This window comes from Mercenaria mercenaria, unplaced genomic scaffold, assembly GCF_021730395.1.
Source record: "Mercenaria mercenaria strain notata unplaced genomic scaffold, MADL_Memer_1 contig_2020, whole genome shotgun sequence".
In the NCBI taxonomy this organism is placed as follows: domain Eukaryota; kingdom Metazoa; phylum Mollusca; class Bivalvia; order Venerida; family Veneridae; genus Mercenaria; species Mercenaria mercenaria.
In genome coordinates, this window is record NW_026460050.1 from 24624 (window position 1) to 44852 (window position 20229).

At 30.1% G+C, this 20229-nt stretch overlaps 1 protein-coding gene across 2 annotated transcripts in view; it reads right to left on the minus strand.

Moving 5' to 3' along the window:
• LOC123554584 (uncharacterized) overlaps positions 1-20229 on the minus strand; it is a 31327-nt gene continuing 11098 nt past the window's right edge. Inside the window, exons 2-5 of one of the 2 annotated variants that reach the window (XM_045344834.2) lie at positions 10057-10093; positions 8278-8382; positions 7592-7938; positions 1-526 (exon numbers count right to left, since the gene is read on the minus strand). In XM_045344834.2, coding sequence (XP_045200769.2) covers positions 470-526; positions 7592-7938; positions 8278-8382; positions 10057-10093 — 546 coding nt within the window. In that variant the 3' untranslated portion in view covers positions 1-469. Of the gene's footprint in view, positions 527-7497; positions 7939-8277; positions 8383-10056; positions 10094-20229 lie in introns of those variants that run through there. The other variant, XM_045344833.2, reaches the window with a different exon arrangement.

Genomic DNA, 20229 nt, shown 5'->3' on the forward strand with positions numbered 1-20229 from the left:
CACCCTAAATAGCTGTCCTTTTATTCTTTATAAAGTTCACATGGGCTACAAAATACATCATGACCATTTTTAACTCTCTATAATTTATAGCTTTAGAAGAACATCGTCTGTGTTTAACAAAAATGAAAGGAACATTGAGAGTCATGTTAGAAAATCATGTTCAGTTAAACAATTACATGTGACTCTAAAATCAGCTCAACGTGAGAACTGAAATCGTATCGGTGGCGTTTAACCTATGTTTCCATGACAAATTCTATAGTGCAACTACTTCACATCGAAACTGCTACAAAAATGTCAGACATAGATTTGTCATGTGATTTCAGCAGGATACTAGTATTTCGATGATATAAATAGAAAATGCTCAACAGAGCTAAAAGAAATTGAGAGAACAATTTGAATCCGCCAGTATGCTACAGCCATTTTTTCAACTGTTTAGTACGAAACTGAAAGAACATACGCAGTAATGCCGTTATGCTCTAATGTCAAAATTTTCGGCTAGCGATATATACTTTGCTTCGAAGATGTTCTGAAAAATAAAACCAGAATTATAACAATATATCTTAATCTGCGAAACAATAGCGGTCGTATGGTGTATTGTGAATCAAACAAATATCAAAGTACAAAAAACACATTACACAATCAAATCACATGTAACAAAATCTAAAATATCAAACTCGGTGAAAATACGACGATAAACTCTAACTAAAAAATAAATAAATACAGAATTACGATAGAATAACAATATGACCGTATACTAAAATACATTTCCGAATGACAAAACATGTGCATACTATAAGACATAAATAAAAGTGACACTATTTGATACGAGGGGCGTTCAATATGTTATGTTACTCCGTATGTAGTTCCGTAACCGCTTATCATTTTTAGATGCGGTTTTCGGCACATAATAAAGCAATTTATTGGAAACAAAATGCTCTATAAATTATAAAAATCGGCATGTTCAAGGTAAAGATATAATCATTTTAGTGAGGTGTGCTCAGGTATACTGGACCATAATTATAATTTAGGTTTGTCCTGGGCATCCAGAGTATCAGAAAAATAGAATAACTAGTAAAATCTCAAAATTCTATTATTTTTCTACGAGGTACAGCAATTTGTGATGAGTTTGCGTTTGTTTTAAACTATTTATTGCATTTTTAATTTTACAACACAGCTAAAAAGTCTAAACTCGAAGTTGATTCCATCTGCAATGGGTGTTGAGAGCAATTAATCAAAGCTGTAAGAACTAGTTTCGCATCGAGAATTAAGATACTAGTATCAACTTAAAATACAAGAATTTTTTAAACGATGATTATCGCGCCGGATAAAATTGCAGAGGCTTATTGTACCCAGCTTATCATTTTTCGAGTAAACATATACACACTCAATTTAAAACTGTTATAAACTCTTTTATTCTAGTTTTCATATGTTCTTGTGAAGAGCATGATTTGTTTTATCTGTTTAAACTGAAAAATGAACTATAGTTCTAGTTGTTGAATAGTAGAATCAAGGAACTGCATATTACAATCTCAATAATTTGGACATAAAATTGTCCAGTATACCCGAGTACACCTCACTCAAATGATCGTATTTTTACTTTGTATCTACCGATTTTTATAATTTATATAGCATTGTGTTGCAAATAAATTGCTCTCTAATGAGCCGAAAACCGCATCTAGAAATGATAAGCGGTTACGGAACTACATACGGAGTAACATATTGAACGCCCCTCGTACGTTTGCCATATAAACGAAAACAGCTAATGGAATTTGCTTGACATGTCAAAAATTCCTAAGCGGTTACCTGTTTTGATTTTTGTGTGTTTTCGTCCTTTGTTCTTACAACTAAACAAATAATACGCACACTGTATCTACATTTATAATACATCCTATGTATAAAGAATGAGGAAGTAAATCGTATTAAGTAAACCTTGTTATCCCTTGACTCATCAACAACACAACAAAAATAAAATAAAAAGAAAAGATTATGGAAACACAGTAAGCGCCATGCATGGCAAAGTAGACCCGCAACAAATAGAAACTTTATTGGAAAGATATGGCATACGGGTTCCTTCAAACATTCAACAAAAGGTACATTTTACTAAATAATAATATGCTGGAAGCAAAAATTGGCAAAGAGTAGAAAAAGGGGGCGGGGATGTGTAGGGAAGTAGAAGCAGGGATGAATACAACAGGGAAGGTCAGGCTCCAATAAACACTGTCTCTCTAAACCGCAAACCAAAACAGTAAAAGAATGGACGCATTACAAACACATACACACAAGCAAAACAAACAAGTAACAAAACAAAACACAGTGGGGCATCCCTCAGCGACGGTCGGTTGCAAAAAGGACCAGTCGGGAGTTCCAGCCAGTACCTAACCTCACTCATAGTAAAAAGAGAGTTTGTGTAAAAGTAAGGGGATGGGGGAATAAGGAAAGTAATGCCACAAAAACAAGACAATATACACATACAATACGAAACGGAGAAGTTGAAAATAGAGGCAGCACCTTAGAACGGTCAGTAACCTATTTGAACGAAATTAAGGGGTTTAAACGCTGTTTTAATTTTGTGTTATATTTCTTTAAAGGTTCGGACGATCTTTAGTAAAATTTAGTAAAATCCTTTCATAGTTTACGGCATGTTCAGTTTAAAAGTGATGTTTATATATTTATCTTTATACCTTTTATGTGTAGACGGAAGGACAATGCAGAAACTGTATGCACTCCCCACCCTCTACCATCAACAATATTAAACAAACAAAATAAAAAAAACATGAACACACAGGACATGCCTTTGTAGAATAATATTAAATAATTTGGTTGGTTGCCGAAGATGTAAGTTGTTGTCTCAGAGACAATTTTTAGCTTACAAGAAATAAACCTTGGTTACCTATTTAATTTTGCAAGTAGTGGAGCCTTACCATAATTCCAGTCACTTGACAGAATCGATTACTTGACTACAGCATTAATTTTTTATCATTTCGGCTGTGTCTACGCAGAAAACGAATCTATGTGCTTTGTTTGCATTTTATATCCGCAAATACACATATTTGTTTCGTAATTGTTCATTCAGTATTATCATCCAAAGGGAGCGAAATTTATTTGACACCTGCAACAAGGAAATATGACATTGCTAGATTGAAATAAAAGGAAAGAAATGATGATTAATTGCATGCTAACCCTTTGTTTGGTGTTTCACAAATCGCCACAACGCCTTAATCAAAAGGCAGTTAATGTTCAAAAGAGCTCAGTCATTTAAATGCTTTATTTCATAATCGAAAACTGTACAAAAGCAATTACTATATAAACTTTGTCTTCTTTTTCTTTACAATTTGTTTATTATTCAATAGTATTTGCATATTATTATAAATTATGTCTTAAAATTGTATAAGCAAGCATATATATATATATATATCCTTTGCTTAATTGTCCTTTATCTTTTCATGGCCATAATCAGTGTAAGTTATGATACATTCCAATAGAAATTTGTGTTAGCTCTGTGTTGAAATCTTTTGTTCCTTTCATGACAAGATATAATTGACAAAACTTTCATGTGACGTGCCTTTTAAGTACGTTCACTTCATTTTAGAATGTCTTAAAAGCACACATGTCCTAAAATAATTGTTTAAATACGCGAAAAGTAAGGATAAACAAACCTACATTCATTCGGAAAGCAACAGCAATTATTAATCTACATATCAAAGAATTGGTTTGCTTTTAAAAGCTTTGTACAAGGCCTGCAACCAGTCCGGAATGTCTTGCATTTTTTCCGGTCGAGCGCAACTTGAGTTAAAGTGACACGGCAAGGTGAACAGAGAAATACGGCGTACGGATAGGTTTACTTTCTACATATCTGATTTAATTATGGTTCGAGCGCCATCAATCCATTTAACCTTACAATTACATTTTTTAGAATATAATAATATAATTAATTTTAAGATCCATGTTCAAACACAGACACAAGTAACGTATATTATTATAATACGCAATTAATTATATGTGAAGAATTATGAAAAATTTCTAAAATGACAGTTATTGTAATTTATTTTAATTAAGAGTAAAGCATTAACAATAATCGTATGACTGTTGTGGGTTACATTGGCTGCTGAGTTTTGTCAATCTCGCTTCGCCTAGTAGCGACTCCTTCTCTCACGAACATTTTGCATTTAGTCATGAAAAATGAGAAGAACACTGCCCGACTTCTTTGTTCACTGTTAGGGAAGAGAACTTTATCTGACAGCTATAAAATATAAGATATCAATGATTAACAACACAATGAGAATTTAATCAGTCTTAATGGAAAGGAAAATGGGAGGTAAGTGATTACCTTTTTTCTTTTTCCATAATCAACGAACAAAATTGCTTAGTCACCTATTGATATTTCAATAATACAAAAGTAAAGCTAAAGACTTAGAAAACATCGAAAATAAACGACAACAGCACAGGCCATATCAAAAGTATCACAGCTACGCAGAACTATTCGCCAAAAAAAAATGTAAAGCAGACGAATTAGGGGGCGTCCGGGTAAATTCGGACGATTTTTAACAGTTCGAGTTTGACAGGTTGCTGTGAATGATATTTTAATTCACTGCTTAACAAACCCTAGCAGTAAGGAGAAAAAAATATCTACAGATGCGATATCCAGTCATATTTAGGTTTGTAATCTGAAAATGTTGTTACACAATCAATTTCATTGGCCCTGCCCTCAGTCGGCATAACTCGGGCGAGGTAGGAAAATTCGGACACATTGTACGAATAATTCGGACATAATAAAATAAGTAGGAATAATTTGGACACTTAAATTGTTTTTAAAAAGCAAAATTCAAACATCTGAAAAATATAGATATTCATCATTATTTATATGCAGTCAAACCTCTCTATAAAGACCACCCTCGGGAAGAGTCTTTATTAGGACCCGGCCTATATTCACAGGTTGAAATACACTGAAAATGTTAAAATGGGAAACAAGATATGTGGTCTTTAGAGCCAGGTGGTCTTTAACACAGGTTTGACTAACTTTTTGGTCAAAATCGAAAACAATGTAGTACAGGGAGTCTGCACTGTCCCTTAAAGTTGCATGTTCGAATTTTTCCTACTATAAGAAAACGGGTGTTTTAACTCGGACACTTAAATGTTTGCCTTATTTTAGACAATCCTTTGATTTTGGTGGAAGCAACAGATATTATTGAGTTTTTAACATACTTATCTTCCATTTTGAATACAAAGTTAAAAGCAATACTATGATATTATGCCTGATACATGAATTAAATCCTCTTCGAAAAATTCCCGCCTTCAAAGATATCTTTAATGTTTGCAGAAAGTATCAGTACTACGTCATTACTTCAGATGTTACATTAAATCCGATATTAAGATGTTTGGTGACTTGATTGTATTTTAACGGAGACATATCGATTTCACAAAAGAGACCTAAATTAGCCTTATCGGAGGTGAGAACATGTAATGATTTGACTTTAAAACTGTACGAATTATGCCGATGTCCGAATTTACCCGGACACCCGCCTACTAACGGACACCACTGCATAGTACCAATAACACTGTTACAGGGGTAGGTAATCAAGGCTAACAAATTAATATGTTTTGGCTTGCACCTAATAATTGAAAATTGTAAAATGGAAACCATATCTTGAAAGTTGATCTAATTAACAATACTGGTGTGAAAGCTGACTCCAACTCATTGCTCTTCACTTATATGTGTTTGTAACCAAGCTTGTGAATGTAGCTATGCGAATGACTAGAAGAATAAAGCTGTGTTTACAAAGGTATCCGCCTATGTCTGAACTATATCTTAAGGGGCATCTGGGACTATTCCTCCTACAAAATCAAATAAATAAAATTAACACTTCCTCGACAATGAAATGTATAATTAAGAAATAGTAGGTTCCCAATTGTGGTTAATCGTAGAATAACCTGTGTTTTGAGTTCTTATGCGTATACGCATGAGTTATATATTGTTTTGCATAAGAACGAAAAGCTTGGGTTATTCTACGATAAATAACACTTGGGAACTTGTTATTTTGATTCTAACACGACAAACTAGTATCAACAGTGTAAGGGAAAATGGTAACTACCTTTTGCGACCATGCTACGCACCTGGATCGGATGACGTCATTGCACGCGAGTGGTTTATTGCAGAATAACCCGAGATAGATTTTGCTCTACGTGTATGTAGATTATTCGCTGGTCGTGTTAGAATGTACATTATTTTTAATTTCCCTGTGCTAGCGACAATTGTGCAACTTTTCTTATGTTACTTCTGCTCTGTTAATGGAAGCTCGGTTCAATTTTCTTCTAAAATCTGAATAAATGAAGAGTACCATTTAAAAAAAATCATGGCCTCGTTTCGTTAGGAATATGCCAGTTACAACGCTTTTTACAGTTAAGATCTTTCAAACATACATCTTCCGCTAAGCAATAGCATTAAACATAAGCTTACATTTTAAGTCAAAAGTAACGCTCAAAGGCATTGAAAATGCACCTAAACAGATTAAAATTTCTGTTCATTTGTAAAAGGTATTTCAGGTTAAGTGCACAGGTAACGATTTACCCATTGTTGTTTTTTGCATTTGACAACTCGAATGCGGGGTTATTTGTTGCAACTGACAACTCGAATGTGGTGTTGTTTGTTGCAACTGACAACTGGAATGCTGTGTTTTTTGTTGAAACCAACAACTCGAATGTGGTGTTGTTTGTTTGTTGCAACTGACAACTCGAATTTGGTGGAGGCTTCTTTTTTTTTTTTTTTTTTTTTTTTTTTGGTTTGCTTTCTATGCGATCAGTTGCGAATGAAATGTCAAGCTAAGGACCAACTTTACTGAGAGAAGTATTATTACGTTAACTCAATGAGACTCTTTTAAATGAACGTGTTTTCCTAACTGGGTTATGGTATACCAGTATATATGCTTCTCATATCTTTCTGTCTCAGTTATGTTTAGCATTAGCATTGACTGGCTTATACAAAAAAGCAAAACCCTGTATTCAGTTAAGACAATGCAGTATTGCAAATATTGTAACAGCTCATACTTCTAGTGTCCTTGACCTCATTATCAACAGTCACGTGTGTTTCATGAATAAACATTTATTGAAAAAGTGTCAGTGGGGGAAGTGGTTTTTTGCTAGACTTAATTGATTAGATAAAATTCCAGTAATTGTGCGAGAAACTAACAATTTATGACTATTACGTAAAACCTTATCAGTCGAGAAAACCATTACACTACTGCTATTATAAATGGTTGGTTATTTTTATAAAGACGAGGAAGCATGAGGTTCTTTTTCCTCTACTTAGCACACAGAAACTCACAAATATGTCTTCACACAACAAACATTTACATTTTCAACCTGAGTAGGGACGGTTTCAGGATTTCAGTCAAAGGCAAAGGGATGGGTCGCATGCCACATTCTATCACCAAAAAGGTGTTTGCGAGCAAATTGTGTAGTCTGACGTATATAGCTTAAACATGAAAGTAAATCAGAAACATAACAATTTGAGCAAGTTTTTATTTCAAATCTACAATGGAAAGAGTCCAAAGGTATTTCCCCTTGAGTCATGTATTATCTTATTTGCATTACTCACACGGACGTAAATCGTATCATCTCGTGACAATTCCAAATGACTTCCGATACTTAAACTTGACACAACGTTTTCAGTGTTGGTCATATTGAACAACTGTGTTCTTCCAAGTAGCGTTCGCTCGTATCCATAAACGCTCTTGCAAATTCGGATTGAAATTCTTTGCGGTCTTGCAAATTTCTTGATCCCAATGTTTTCCTGGTGGCTTATATTGAAATGTACAGATGCGTACACGAAGTATGTCCGTCCTTCAGGTATAGTCACCTCGCCATCATCGTAATGGACTGAAGGATCAATATGGTATTTTCCTGAATGATTGTTCCATTGAAGTTTTAGATCAGAACTTTCATCTGCAAAGTTACGTAAATTTTCATGTGAATATTGGTTGTTAGAAATACAACATAGCTTTTCTGAAATGTTTTAATTAACTGCATTTATAAATCCAGCCATTTAGTAATTGAGGCAAAGAAAATAAGAGTTTTCCTTTTATTATATATATTATAAAATGACCATGAAATGTGCCATACTTGTGCACAGAAGTCGAAAACATATATACATTTTTTTTTTCGAATATTTGGCGAAATGTGAAAAATCTCAAATATAAAGTCACAGATTTTATATATGTTTATTCTAAAACAAATTCAGAGGTATTAAGATATTTGTAGATAAAATGTTAAAAATCATATTACCTAAGTATTTCTGATGTTTTGATACCTCCGTAAAGAAAACATTCAGATATCCAGATTTTTCCGCTAAGGTTTTATTTCCACAGGAAAGGTATTGTTCATCTAAACCTAAAAATAAAAAAGCTGCTTTACTTTGTGATAAATTTCGTTTCTATGAAATGAGCATTGCGCTAGTGCACCAATAGCTAGTGAGTTTCTTAATCTTCTTTAAACCTACACTACACAATATTATTAATAAATTATTTCCAATACGGCTTGTATTTCACAGGCAGGAAATATTCTGTATTGTACCTTTCGAATAGAACGCTACCGCACTACTTTTATTTAATATGCATAACTTGAGACAATTCAATAGATAACAGACACAAAAACTCCACACAGCTCTGTTTTAACATCGATAAACATTAAAGATTTCTATCGTAACAAAACAACAAACAAAAGGGTGGAGGTATATGTTAAAAGGGTATTTATAACAGTACATGTAGCTAGAACTGGGATTTTGTATTCGCTCTCATGGTTTTACCCCGAGTAATCCGACTTGGCAAAATCCACTCGAGCCGAATACAACTTCTATTATAATAACTATTGTATTTATTTACAGTATAGTTCTGATGGATAGTAATGACCGATTATACAAGAAGAAGTCTTGACAGATATGGAATATTTGACATTGTTATCAACGGTTTTGCATTGTTATCAACGGTTTTACATTGTTTTCAACGGTTTTGCATTGTTTTCAACGGTTTTACATTGTTATCAACGGTTTTGCTTTCTCAAAACATGATATAGACCAAATAGATCTTATCATGAATATAAGATAAGATTCTGTGTGCTAGTTCATTCATTTCATTATTACGACTTGATGTTGCAAGCGGCGAGGGTCCCTGTTTATTAGGGCCACGCCAACCTAAACCAATACATACTATCTTGAAAATTTTATCACGAAATCACGGCATATCTAATTATATTGGTGCGCATGGTCATTTTCACAGGGTAAGAAAACATGCCTTTACCGACTGTCGTATGACTTTAGTCATTTTACATATACTGAACAGCAAAAGAAACTATCCAGTTTTATAACTGGGGTATTTTTTATTAAAAAACTTTAAATTATAAATAATTTATGTTTTTCTTATCACATTACACTTGAAGAACTTCCAGGATAATTTTTTTTAAAAATCAGTTAACCGTGAAGTCAGTAATCCCACATTAGCCGTTTTGCACGAAACTCACGTGCGCCTATAATTAACAATTTTCTTTGTGAAATTTTATTTTCATTGAAAATACTGATAATTGACTAAATCGAAAAACAGCATAAAGTTTTAAAAATATTGTTTTTGCACCGCACGACTGAATCAAATTTAGCGCGAGCGCCCAATTGGGATGTTACAATACAATTGACGTGCAGAAGATATAGCCTTTCAAACGGCTATTGTGGGACAACTGACTTCACGGTTGATTGATTTTTAAAAATTTATCACGTGAAGATCTTCAAGTGTAATTTTGGTAAGAAGAAACAATTCAAATTTGAAAAATTAATATTTTATTTCAAAATATACCAGTTATACATCTGAATAGTTTCTTTTGCTGTTAAGTATATATTTTATAACGTTGTCGAATTATATTTAAATCTGTGAAAAGGTCGTTGGGAAGCACAGATCGGAACCAAGCAACATAATAGCAGACTAGATTTGATTGAGTCTGTTCATGAGAGGTAATGAAATATGCAACACCTCTCGTGCCACCTAGTCTCCACAGAAATGACAATATGCAGACATTTACCTTTTGCTAGTTGATGTCTGGCTTTTCTTTCAACGACCTGAATAAAAAACAATCAGATGTAATGTATGGAATATTACGTTAACATGTGACGTAAGCTACATCAATTTAAAATAGTTTGGCAACACTATATATAGATACGTTAGAGTTATTGTTATATCGTTTGTTTAACTGCCAACTCTCTATTTATTACGTAGTCAAGCACAGACGAACACAGAGTAAAAGGAGAGGTTGTATTACAGTGAAACTATAATCCAGTGAAATGTTTGCATCTAATGCCATTATGTATCAACTTATACTGATGCCTACCACGGTGAACAACGTGAAACAACGTGCTGATGTCCATAATGGATACATCTTTTTGTCTCATCTGTGTGTCTTGTGAGGTTGTGAATGAAACTTAGCGATTTTTTTAAAACTTAAAATCGGGAAGTATTAAATCATCAACTGCGTGATTGCGCATTTAAAGCTTCGTTATATATGATATTTGCATAAAACGTGAACCATTAAGTACAAAACAAGAGTACCGCCTTGCGGGTGCTGACGCTCATCTGATTTTTTTTTTTTTGTATAATAGAAATATTGTCCTACCCATGATTTTCTAAGTCTAAAAAGGGCCATCATTCTTGCAAAAAGCAGGATAGAGTTATGTTTCTTGAAGTAAAGCGTCCGCTTATGATGGTGAAAAAATGTTGCAAGTTTTAAAGCAATAGCTTTGATAGTTTATGAGAAAAGCTGACTTAAACATAATACTCAACCAAGAAAAGAAAACTGATTTTCTAAGTCCAAAAGGGGCAATAATTATTGCAAAAAGCAGGATGGAGTTATGTTTCTTGATGTACAGGATCAACTTATGATAGTGAACAAGTGTTGCAAGTTTCAAAGCAATAGCTTTGATAGTTTAAAAGAAAAAGTTGAACATAAACATAGAACTTAACCAAGAAATCTGATATTTTCTAAGTCCAAAAGGGACAATAAATCTTGCAAAAAGCAGGATGGAGCTACATGTATGTTTCTTGCTGTACAGGGTCATCTTATGATGGTGAACAAGTGTTGAAAGTGTCAAAGCAAAAGCTAAAAAAGAGAAAAGCTGACCTAAACATAAAACTTAACCAAGAAATTTGTTTGTCTAAGTCCAAAAGGGGCAATAATTCTTGAAGAAAGCAGAATAGAGTTACAATTCTTGATGTACAGGGTCAGCTTATGACGGTGAACAAGTGTTGCAAGTTTCAAAGCAATACCTTTGACAGTTTAGGAGAACGTTAACCTAAACATAAATTTTAAACTTAACCAAGAAATCTGATATTTTCTAAGTCAAAAAAGGTCATATTTCTTGCAAAAAGCAGGATGGAGTAATGTATCTTGCTGTACAGGGTTAGCTATTGATGGTGGACAAGTGTTCCAAGTTTCAAAGCAATACCTTTGATAGTTTAGGAGAAAAGCTGACCTAAACATAAAACTTAACCAGGAAACGCCGATGCCGACACCGATCAAGTGATGACAATAACTCATCATTTTTTTTTTCCAAAAATCAGATGAGCTAATAAGGAAGTGAATTTCTCGATTTCAAGTTTTATATAGTTCTGAATCTTGAAGTTTTATGGTGTGAAATGGTAAAGTTATATAAAGTTTTCATGCTTCTGAGTAGTATTAAATATAGCGTTTTTGAAACATCTGACCCCACTTGACCTTTTGACCACTTCTAAAAAACCGACCAATGCTGGACAATTTAAAATCCACAGGTTTTAAACCCAGTAAAAACCAACTAAAAAGTTTTAAATACATATGATATAGATGAGTTTACAGAATAAAATATATTGTTTGAAAGAAAGAAGATTTACTGATAATAAAAAATCCTCATTATGTTACAACAAAAAACGGGAAGAAAAAAGTAAAAGGGGCTACTTGTTCATCTTGTGGAAAAATGAAATCAAAGTTTTTTAAAAAGTACAGGGGGTAAATTTAGTATTCACAAAGCAATGTTACCTTTATTACCTAAGAAAGGTTTAACACTTCCAGGATAAAATTATTGTGGGCCAGGAAATCCCCTAGATAATGGACCCCCTGTCAATAAACTGGATGCAGTATGTATGGACCATGATTTTTTGCTATGACCGTGGTGTAAAAAAGGGTAATGTGATAGCAAATGCTTTCCAATTTAAATAAAACTAAATCAAAACATTTGGAAAAAAGATTGCAAAACTTTTAGTTGTAAAACCCTAAAATTTTAAAACGAAATATAAACTTGGACGGGGACAAAAACAAAAGTCAAAAACGGGGAAAAGGGGGTAGAGTATACCCCCGGAATCCTGTACCAAGCTACCGCTGGAGCGATTGAATTAGCAGAAGAATTACAAAAACCCAAATTTAAAAGAAAATTTAGGAAACGAGAGTGATAGTTAATGATATTGATGATATTTGGGGTCAGCTGATTTAGTTGACATGCAGCTTTTTTAAAAATATAATAAAGGAGCGTAAAAAGTACTTGTTACCGTTATTGATATATTTAGTAAATATGCTTGGGTTATTCCATTAAAGAATAAAACTGGAAAAATCTGTTACTGAAGCATTTGAAAAAATAATTTAGAAGGACGTTTCCCATAAATTTATGGGTAGATGAAGGAAAAAAATTTTTATAAAAAAAAGGGTTTGAATCATTTTTGAATAAAAATAAGATTAATATGTACCATACATTTAATGAAGGAAAGGCTGTAGTAATCGAAAGTTTTAAAAATAGAAGTTTAAAAAGAATAATGTGGAAATATTTTACAGCAAATAATACTTATACTTATTTAAATAATTTGCAGGATATGGTTGATAAATATAACAAAACAAAAATTCTAGTATAAAAATGACACCAACCGAGCTAGTAAAACTCAAATAAAGGTACGTTTACTTTAATTTATAGGTGATTTAAAGATACCAAAGAGTAAAAAAAAATTTAAAATTGGTGATCGAGTTCGCTTAAGCAAATTTAAAAAGGGACATTTTAAAAAAGGTTTATACACCAAACTGTACAAGAGGAATATTTAAAAATCTATGGAATTAATAATACAAATCCCAGAAGTACACATAAAAGATTTAAATGATGAAATAATTCAAGGTTAATTTTATGAACAAGAACTTTTACCTACTACAAAAAGAAGTTTTTAGAATAGAAAAAGTTATTAGACGAGACTATAAGAAAAAACAAGCTTTAGAAAAAATGGAAAGGTTCAATGAAAAATTTAATAGTTGGGTACCATTTAGTGAATTGAAAGAAATTTAAATTTAGAAAATAAAAAGTTTAATTATATAAATGAGTAGTAAAATTCTTATTTCTAAAAATAATGGAATAGAAACAATAGATAAATAAATTATTCACTTAATTTAAACTAGCTGCTGCTTACAGAAAAAGTTATAAATTTGTGGGAGAGTAAGTACGGATTATATTTACAGGGGGTATTTTTGGTTGCCCCGCTGCATTAGAAATTGTTCCAGCTATTCCTATATTTGTAGCAGTTGCTGGCGCTGTTCCATCAGAAAATTACCATATTTACTAACAGACTAAAACTTGACGACAAGAAATTTATTTCAAAAGCACATCATCACAAAAAAAAACCCAACTAATAACAAAAGAAACGGTTGGAAAAGTAATAAAGAAGAAGATAAAAAAGTTATTCAGGATATTTTTACAATACTATTAGAAATGCAGAAAGAAAAAAAAAATATTAAAGCCTTTTGAAACGTACATGAAGGAATTTAAAACTTAACGGATATAAAAGTAAAAAAAAAGAAGAGTTGTATTAAAGATTATTAAAGATTTATTAAAGATTTTTTCTATAAGTATTTTATATAAATGAGAAAAAATATATCAGTTGAAGGTAATATTGCATCAGGAAAAAGTACGTTTTTAGATATTATTAAAGAATATAATCCTAATTTTAATATTAAATTCCAGAACATATTCACGAATGGCAAAATGTTATGGACTTTGATTATAATTCATATAACCTTTTTGAACTTGCTGCTCAAGAACCTTCCAAATATTTATTTCCTTTTCAGTAACAACTTTAAATAGTCATATAAAAATGGTTTTCTTCTGCTAAACAGTTTGATGGTGTTTCTGTCCTTGAACGTTGTTATTTAACTAACAGTAAAAGTTTTTACAAACAACATCACGACAATGGTGTTATAAATGACCCCGAGTGGGGCAGTAACAATCTTTTTTTAACTGATTTTTATTATAAAACCATACGGAAAAAATACAATTGGGTGGATTTGTTTATGTTAAAACCGACCCAGAAATATGTTTTAAAAGACTCCAAAAAAAGAAACAGAAGGAAAGAAACAAAGTTGGTTTAGATTATTTAGAAAAACTACACAAATTACACGAAAAATGGTTAAACGAATGTTTCAAGAAGGTATTAAAATTTTTAAAAGTTGATAAAAATTTAGAAAAAATGACTTTAAAATCTTATTCAAAAGATATAGATAATATAAACAAATTTCTCAAATCAATATAATTTCTTAGGTGCGTTTTTAAAAATTCTTTTCTATAAGTATATTATATTAGATGGTTAATAGAAAGGTAGATAGAATGATTATACCAAAATTATCTAGCACTTTAGGAGAAATAATGAATCCAGATAAAAATATAATTGATTTTTTGGATCTTGTCTATATGTAATTTTAATTTCAAATTTCTTATAATATTGTTTTGTAGATCTCTCGATTTCCATCTATATATTATATTTAAAAAATAAAATTCGTTAAGCAAAAAAGGATTAAAAAAATAATAAAAAAATAATAAAATAAATAAAGTTTTAAATTATCTTTAAGAAGAAATAAAATATTTAAATTTTTATCTTTTTCCATTAGTTTTTGATATTCCACATTTTACTCGGTTTTCTCCTTTGCAGCACATTGTTATAACGCAGAATTAATACCAAGGTCTTTTTGACGCTGCATAATTGCTTTTATAGTTTTTTCTTCATTGTATCACAGTCGGTTACAATAACATTTTTAGGATTGTTTCGAATATTATTTGGTCGGGGACAATCACATAATCTTTCAGCATTTTCTTTTTCATTAATAGACAACCACAGTTCCATTCAAATAAATTATTTTTTAAAAGATAAGGATCTATAACATTTTGTAATTTATCAATGACATGATTTTTATATTCATCGCTAACTATTTGATCAAGTTTTGATTTAATAACATTTCTTCTTTTAAGAACTTTCTTATATGAATTTTACTATAAACGACTCTTATGAAATACTTAAATCTGAACTTAAAACTTTAAAAGGTATAAAAATAAACGTTGTTTTAAAAATAACTTTTGCAAAAATGGATAAAATGATACAATATATAAATCAGCTTATTTTTTAATCAAAGGCTTTAGAATTATTAACACAAAAAGAAATAAAAAAAACTTTCATCAAGCTTTTGATGAAATAAAAATAGAATTGGTAATTGGATTTTGAAGGAAGTGGTTGGAGAATAGAGTCAGTTGATGCTCATTATATAAATAGATATAAGTATAGTCCGTTGGCTGCTTCAAGTTATTTAGAATTAAACCAAAACCATTTACAACATCCAATGAAAGGATTAATAAATTAAAGAATGATGATAACGAATGTTTCAGATGGTGTCATTTAGCTTACAAATTTTGTTAAAGAAAAAACCCTCATAGAGTTCAAAAAAATAAAAATATATAACGATCTTGATTATATGGAATTAAATTTCCTGTTACATTAAATCAAATACCTAAAATAGAAGTTTTAAATGAAATATCATTTAATATATTTGGTTATGAAGAATAGTATTTATCCATTGTACATATCAAAAAATCAATACGAAGAACACTTGAAAATGTTGCTAATTACAATGATAAAAAAAATAATAAAATAAATAATAAAATAACTGATGATGACTGTAAGCCCTCAAAAACTGAGTCCAACATTATGTTTTGGATAAAAGCTTAATAGATTAATGTTTCAAAAAACAAATATCAACATAAAAATCATTTTGAAAAGCTGTCTACAACATTTTTTCTCAAGAAAGAATATTAAATGAACATTTTTCCAAACTGTTTAGCTATTAATTGGTATCCAAGGTGTTTAAAAAAGCCAAAAGAGGGAAGTAAAGTACAATTTAAAAAATTATAAAAGGTTTAGCAGTACCTTTTGTAATTTATGCTGATTTTGAATTTAAAAACTAAAAAAGTTTTAACTGCTTTACCCCAACTGAATCTTCATTTACTGAACCATATCAAATACATATAGATTGTGGTTAGGGCTATAAAATTGTTTGTTGTTATGACGATAAATATACTAAACCAACCCAGATTTATAGAGGGCCTAAGCAGTTTATAAGTTTTATTGAAAAAATGCTTGAGGAGAGGAATATTGTAAAGAATTTTTTAGAGATAATTTTAACAAGAAAAATAAAAATGTCTAAAAAAGATGAAAGTGAATTTAAAAAACAAAAGTTTTGTCATATCTGTGAAAAAGAATATAAGGAAATGAAAATCCAGTACGTGATCATGTCATATAACAGGAAAATTCGAGGAAGTGCTCACTCAGAATGTAATATTAATTTTAAACTAACACATAAAATTCCCGTTATTTTTCATAATTTAAGAGGTTATGGCGGTCATTTTATTATGCAACAAATAGGAAAATTTAAAAAAGAAATTAATGTATTCCTAACAATATGGAAAGGGTATATGGGGATTTATGATTTCTGACTTGGTTTTATTGATTCATTTCAATTATGTCTCAATTCATTGGATAACCTAGTTAAAAAATATTCCAGAATTTAAATATTTATCTCAAGAATTTGATTACATTATTTATTAAAAACAAAAGGTGTTCATCCCTATGGGTTACATGGATTCATTAAAAAAATTTAAAGAAACCCAAAAATTTCCTTCTAAAGAAGATTTTTATTCAATTTAAATGAAACACACATATCTGACAACGAATATGAACATGCTAAAAGTGTTTGGAATAAATTTAAAATTTTTAAAAAAATGGGAGAATATCATGATCTATATTTAAAACTGACGTATTACTTTTAGTGATGCTTTGAAAATTTTAGAAAACTATGTTTAGAGTACTACAAATTAGATCCTTGTCATTATTTTAGTAGTCCTGGTTTAGCTTGGGATGCAATGTTTAAAAATGACTGGAATTAAGTTAGATTTAATAACTGATATGATATGTATCTTTTTATTGAAAAGGGACTGAGAGGAGGAATAAGTTATATTTCAAACAGATACAGTAAAGCAAACAAAAAATATATGAAAGATTATAAACCTAAACATGACACAAATACATTATGTACCTCGACGCCAATTTAAACCCTTTTCATTTGGGCTATGTGTCAACCTTTTTCCCTCTGGAAACTTTAATTTATATCCGAAAAACAATTTAAGAAATTAATTTCAAAAGGTAAAAGTAACTTTTTAGTTGAATGTGACTTGAATATCCAAAAGAATTACATAAAACCCACAACGATTATCCTTTAGCTCCTGAAAAAATTAAAATACCAGACGAATGGCTTTCCAATTATTGTAAAACTATTAAAGAAGAATTTGAAATAGGAAAAAGTAATGTAAAAAAATTAGTTCCAACTTTAATGAAAAAACAAAATTATGTAGTTCATTATAAAAATCTTGAACTATATACACAATAAGGGTTAAAAGTAACAAAAATACACAAAATATTAACTTTTGACGAAAGTCCTTGGTTAAAAAATATATTGATTTTAATACTCAAAAAAGATCTAAAGCAAAAAATTCATTTGAAAAGACTTTTTTAAGTTAATGAACAATTCTGTTTTCGGTAAGACGATGGAGAATTTACGCAAGAGGGTTAATATTAAATTAACTCATGATGAAAATATTTTATTAAAATACATAGCAAACCTTCATTTGTTAGTTCAACGATGTTTAACTCTAAACCTTTTTGGAATTCATAGAATAAAAGAAGTTTGTTATTAAACAGACCTTGTTATGTTTTGAATGTGCATTCTAGATTTATCAAAATATTTAATGTATGATTTTCATTAAAATTACATTAAGGAAAAGTACGAGGGTAATTGTAAATTACTATTCACTGACACTGATTCATTATGTTATGAAATAAAAACCAAAGATGCATATGAGGATTTTTATAAGGACAAAGATTATTTGATAATAGTGATTACGATAGTAATTCAAAATTTTATTTTGATAATAATAAAAAAGTAATTTGGGGAAAATTTAAAGATAAACCTCCCGGGGCATTCCTTTTTAAATTTGTGGGATTAAGAAGTAAAATGTATTCAAATTTTATTAGAAAATAAAGTAAATTTTTAAAAAAATTTTTAAATAAATTTAAAAAAATTTGGGTTGTTTAAAAAAAAACAATAGTTCAAAAAAATTACAAAGATACTTTTTTTTAAATTTTCCCCCCCAAAAGTTTTTCTAAACCTTTAAAGTTATTCGTTTGATAAACCACAATCTTTCCAGAAATTGTTAAAATTTAAAACATCTTTTTCCCATGTTAGACGAAAAAAGATATTTTTTGATAAGGGTTATTGAAAACTTTAGTTTTATTTTTAAAATTTAAAAACCCTTAATTAACTTTTTAAAAAATTAATTTTTAAAATTAAAATTAAATTATAGAACCATAAATTTTTAAACCTGAATATTCTTAACGTTTAAAAAATTTAATTTAAAAAATAACACCCTTTTATTTTTTTAAATTCATTTGCAAATTAATAAAAAAAAGTTTCCCATTTTTTTCATTATTTTTACATGTAAACTTTGAAAAATTTAATTTTCTTTATTTTTTAATTGAAATTTTTGCTTCCCTTTATCAAAATTTTAATTGCATAAACCAAAAAATAATTAAAATGTTTTTTTAAAAAAAAATTTTTGTTAAAATTTTTTCCCCATTTTAAACTAAACCGGGGATAGCATTTACGGGTTTTCCTTTTGAAATAAATCCACCATCATTTCTTGGGTTTTTAACATTTTAAAAAAACAATGGGGGTTTTCTTTTAATTTGGTGGGGTTTCCCAGCTCTCAAGGACTGCTTTCCTTTCTTTCTATTTTTTTTAAATTTTTCATTTTTATTTTTAAAAATTTTCCCCTTTAAAATTTTAATTTTTCCCCAGTTAAATAAATTCCTTTTTGGTTAAAAAATTTAAAATAGTTTTTTAAATTTTACTCTTTGATTATGAAATTTTAGTTTTTTATACAATAATCATAAACGGTATTTTAAACCTTGAAAATTTTTTAATGAAAAATAAACCAATAATATCCCAAAACATACTTTTTTTTGGTCTTAAATTTTAAACCCTTTTTTTGTTTTTTTTTACTTTTGGGTATATTTTTAAATACTTTTTTCGGTGGGGGTCCAAATGGATCAAAATACAAATTTATTAAAGTAAAAAACCCAAGGGGTTTTCCCGGGGCCCAATAGAGTCGCCAAAAATTTTTAAAATTTCCCAATTAAAACCTTTTTCTTTTAATTTTAGAAATTTTTATTTCTACTAAAAAACACCCCTTTTAAATTTTTTAAATTTTTAATTTTTTTTCCCCATTGTTAAATTTAAAAATTTAGTTTTTGGTTTTTTTTTAAATAAATTTTTTTTTTTTTTTTAAAAATGGGAAAATTCGTCTGTAAGGTCTCCTTTGGGAAAATTTCCAATTTTTTAGACCCAAAACCCTTTGGTTTCCTGGGGAATTTAAAATTTCCCCCCCGGCCCAGCCCCTTTTACCATTTTAACAAAGATGAAATTAAAAGGTATTCCTGATTTGCACCAAATACCTAAAAAAAGCCAACCCGTCTTTTTTTTGGTTTTTGTTTTTAATTTAATCACCCCAGATCCTACAAATTGTTTTCCCTTTGATTGGGTTTGTAAGTTTAGGGTGAATCATATTTCTTTATCTTTTTAGCAAAGAAATAAAAACCGGGGTTTCCTAACCCAAACTGGCTACCCAAAACCCAAAGCGCCAATCCCTTTGGGGTTTTAAATTTTTTGGAGTATTTTTGTGCCATTGGAAGAATTGTTTTTTCCTAAAAAACCCGGGCCAAAGCTCCAAAAAACCCAAACCATTTTGACCTTGACTGGACATTTGTTTTTTTAAAATTTTTTAATTTTTTAATCCCTTCTTTTTGGGCAAAAGTTTTTTTAAAT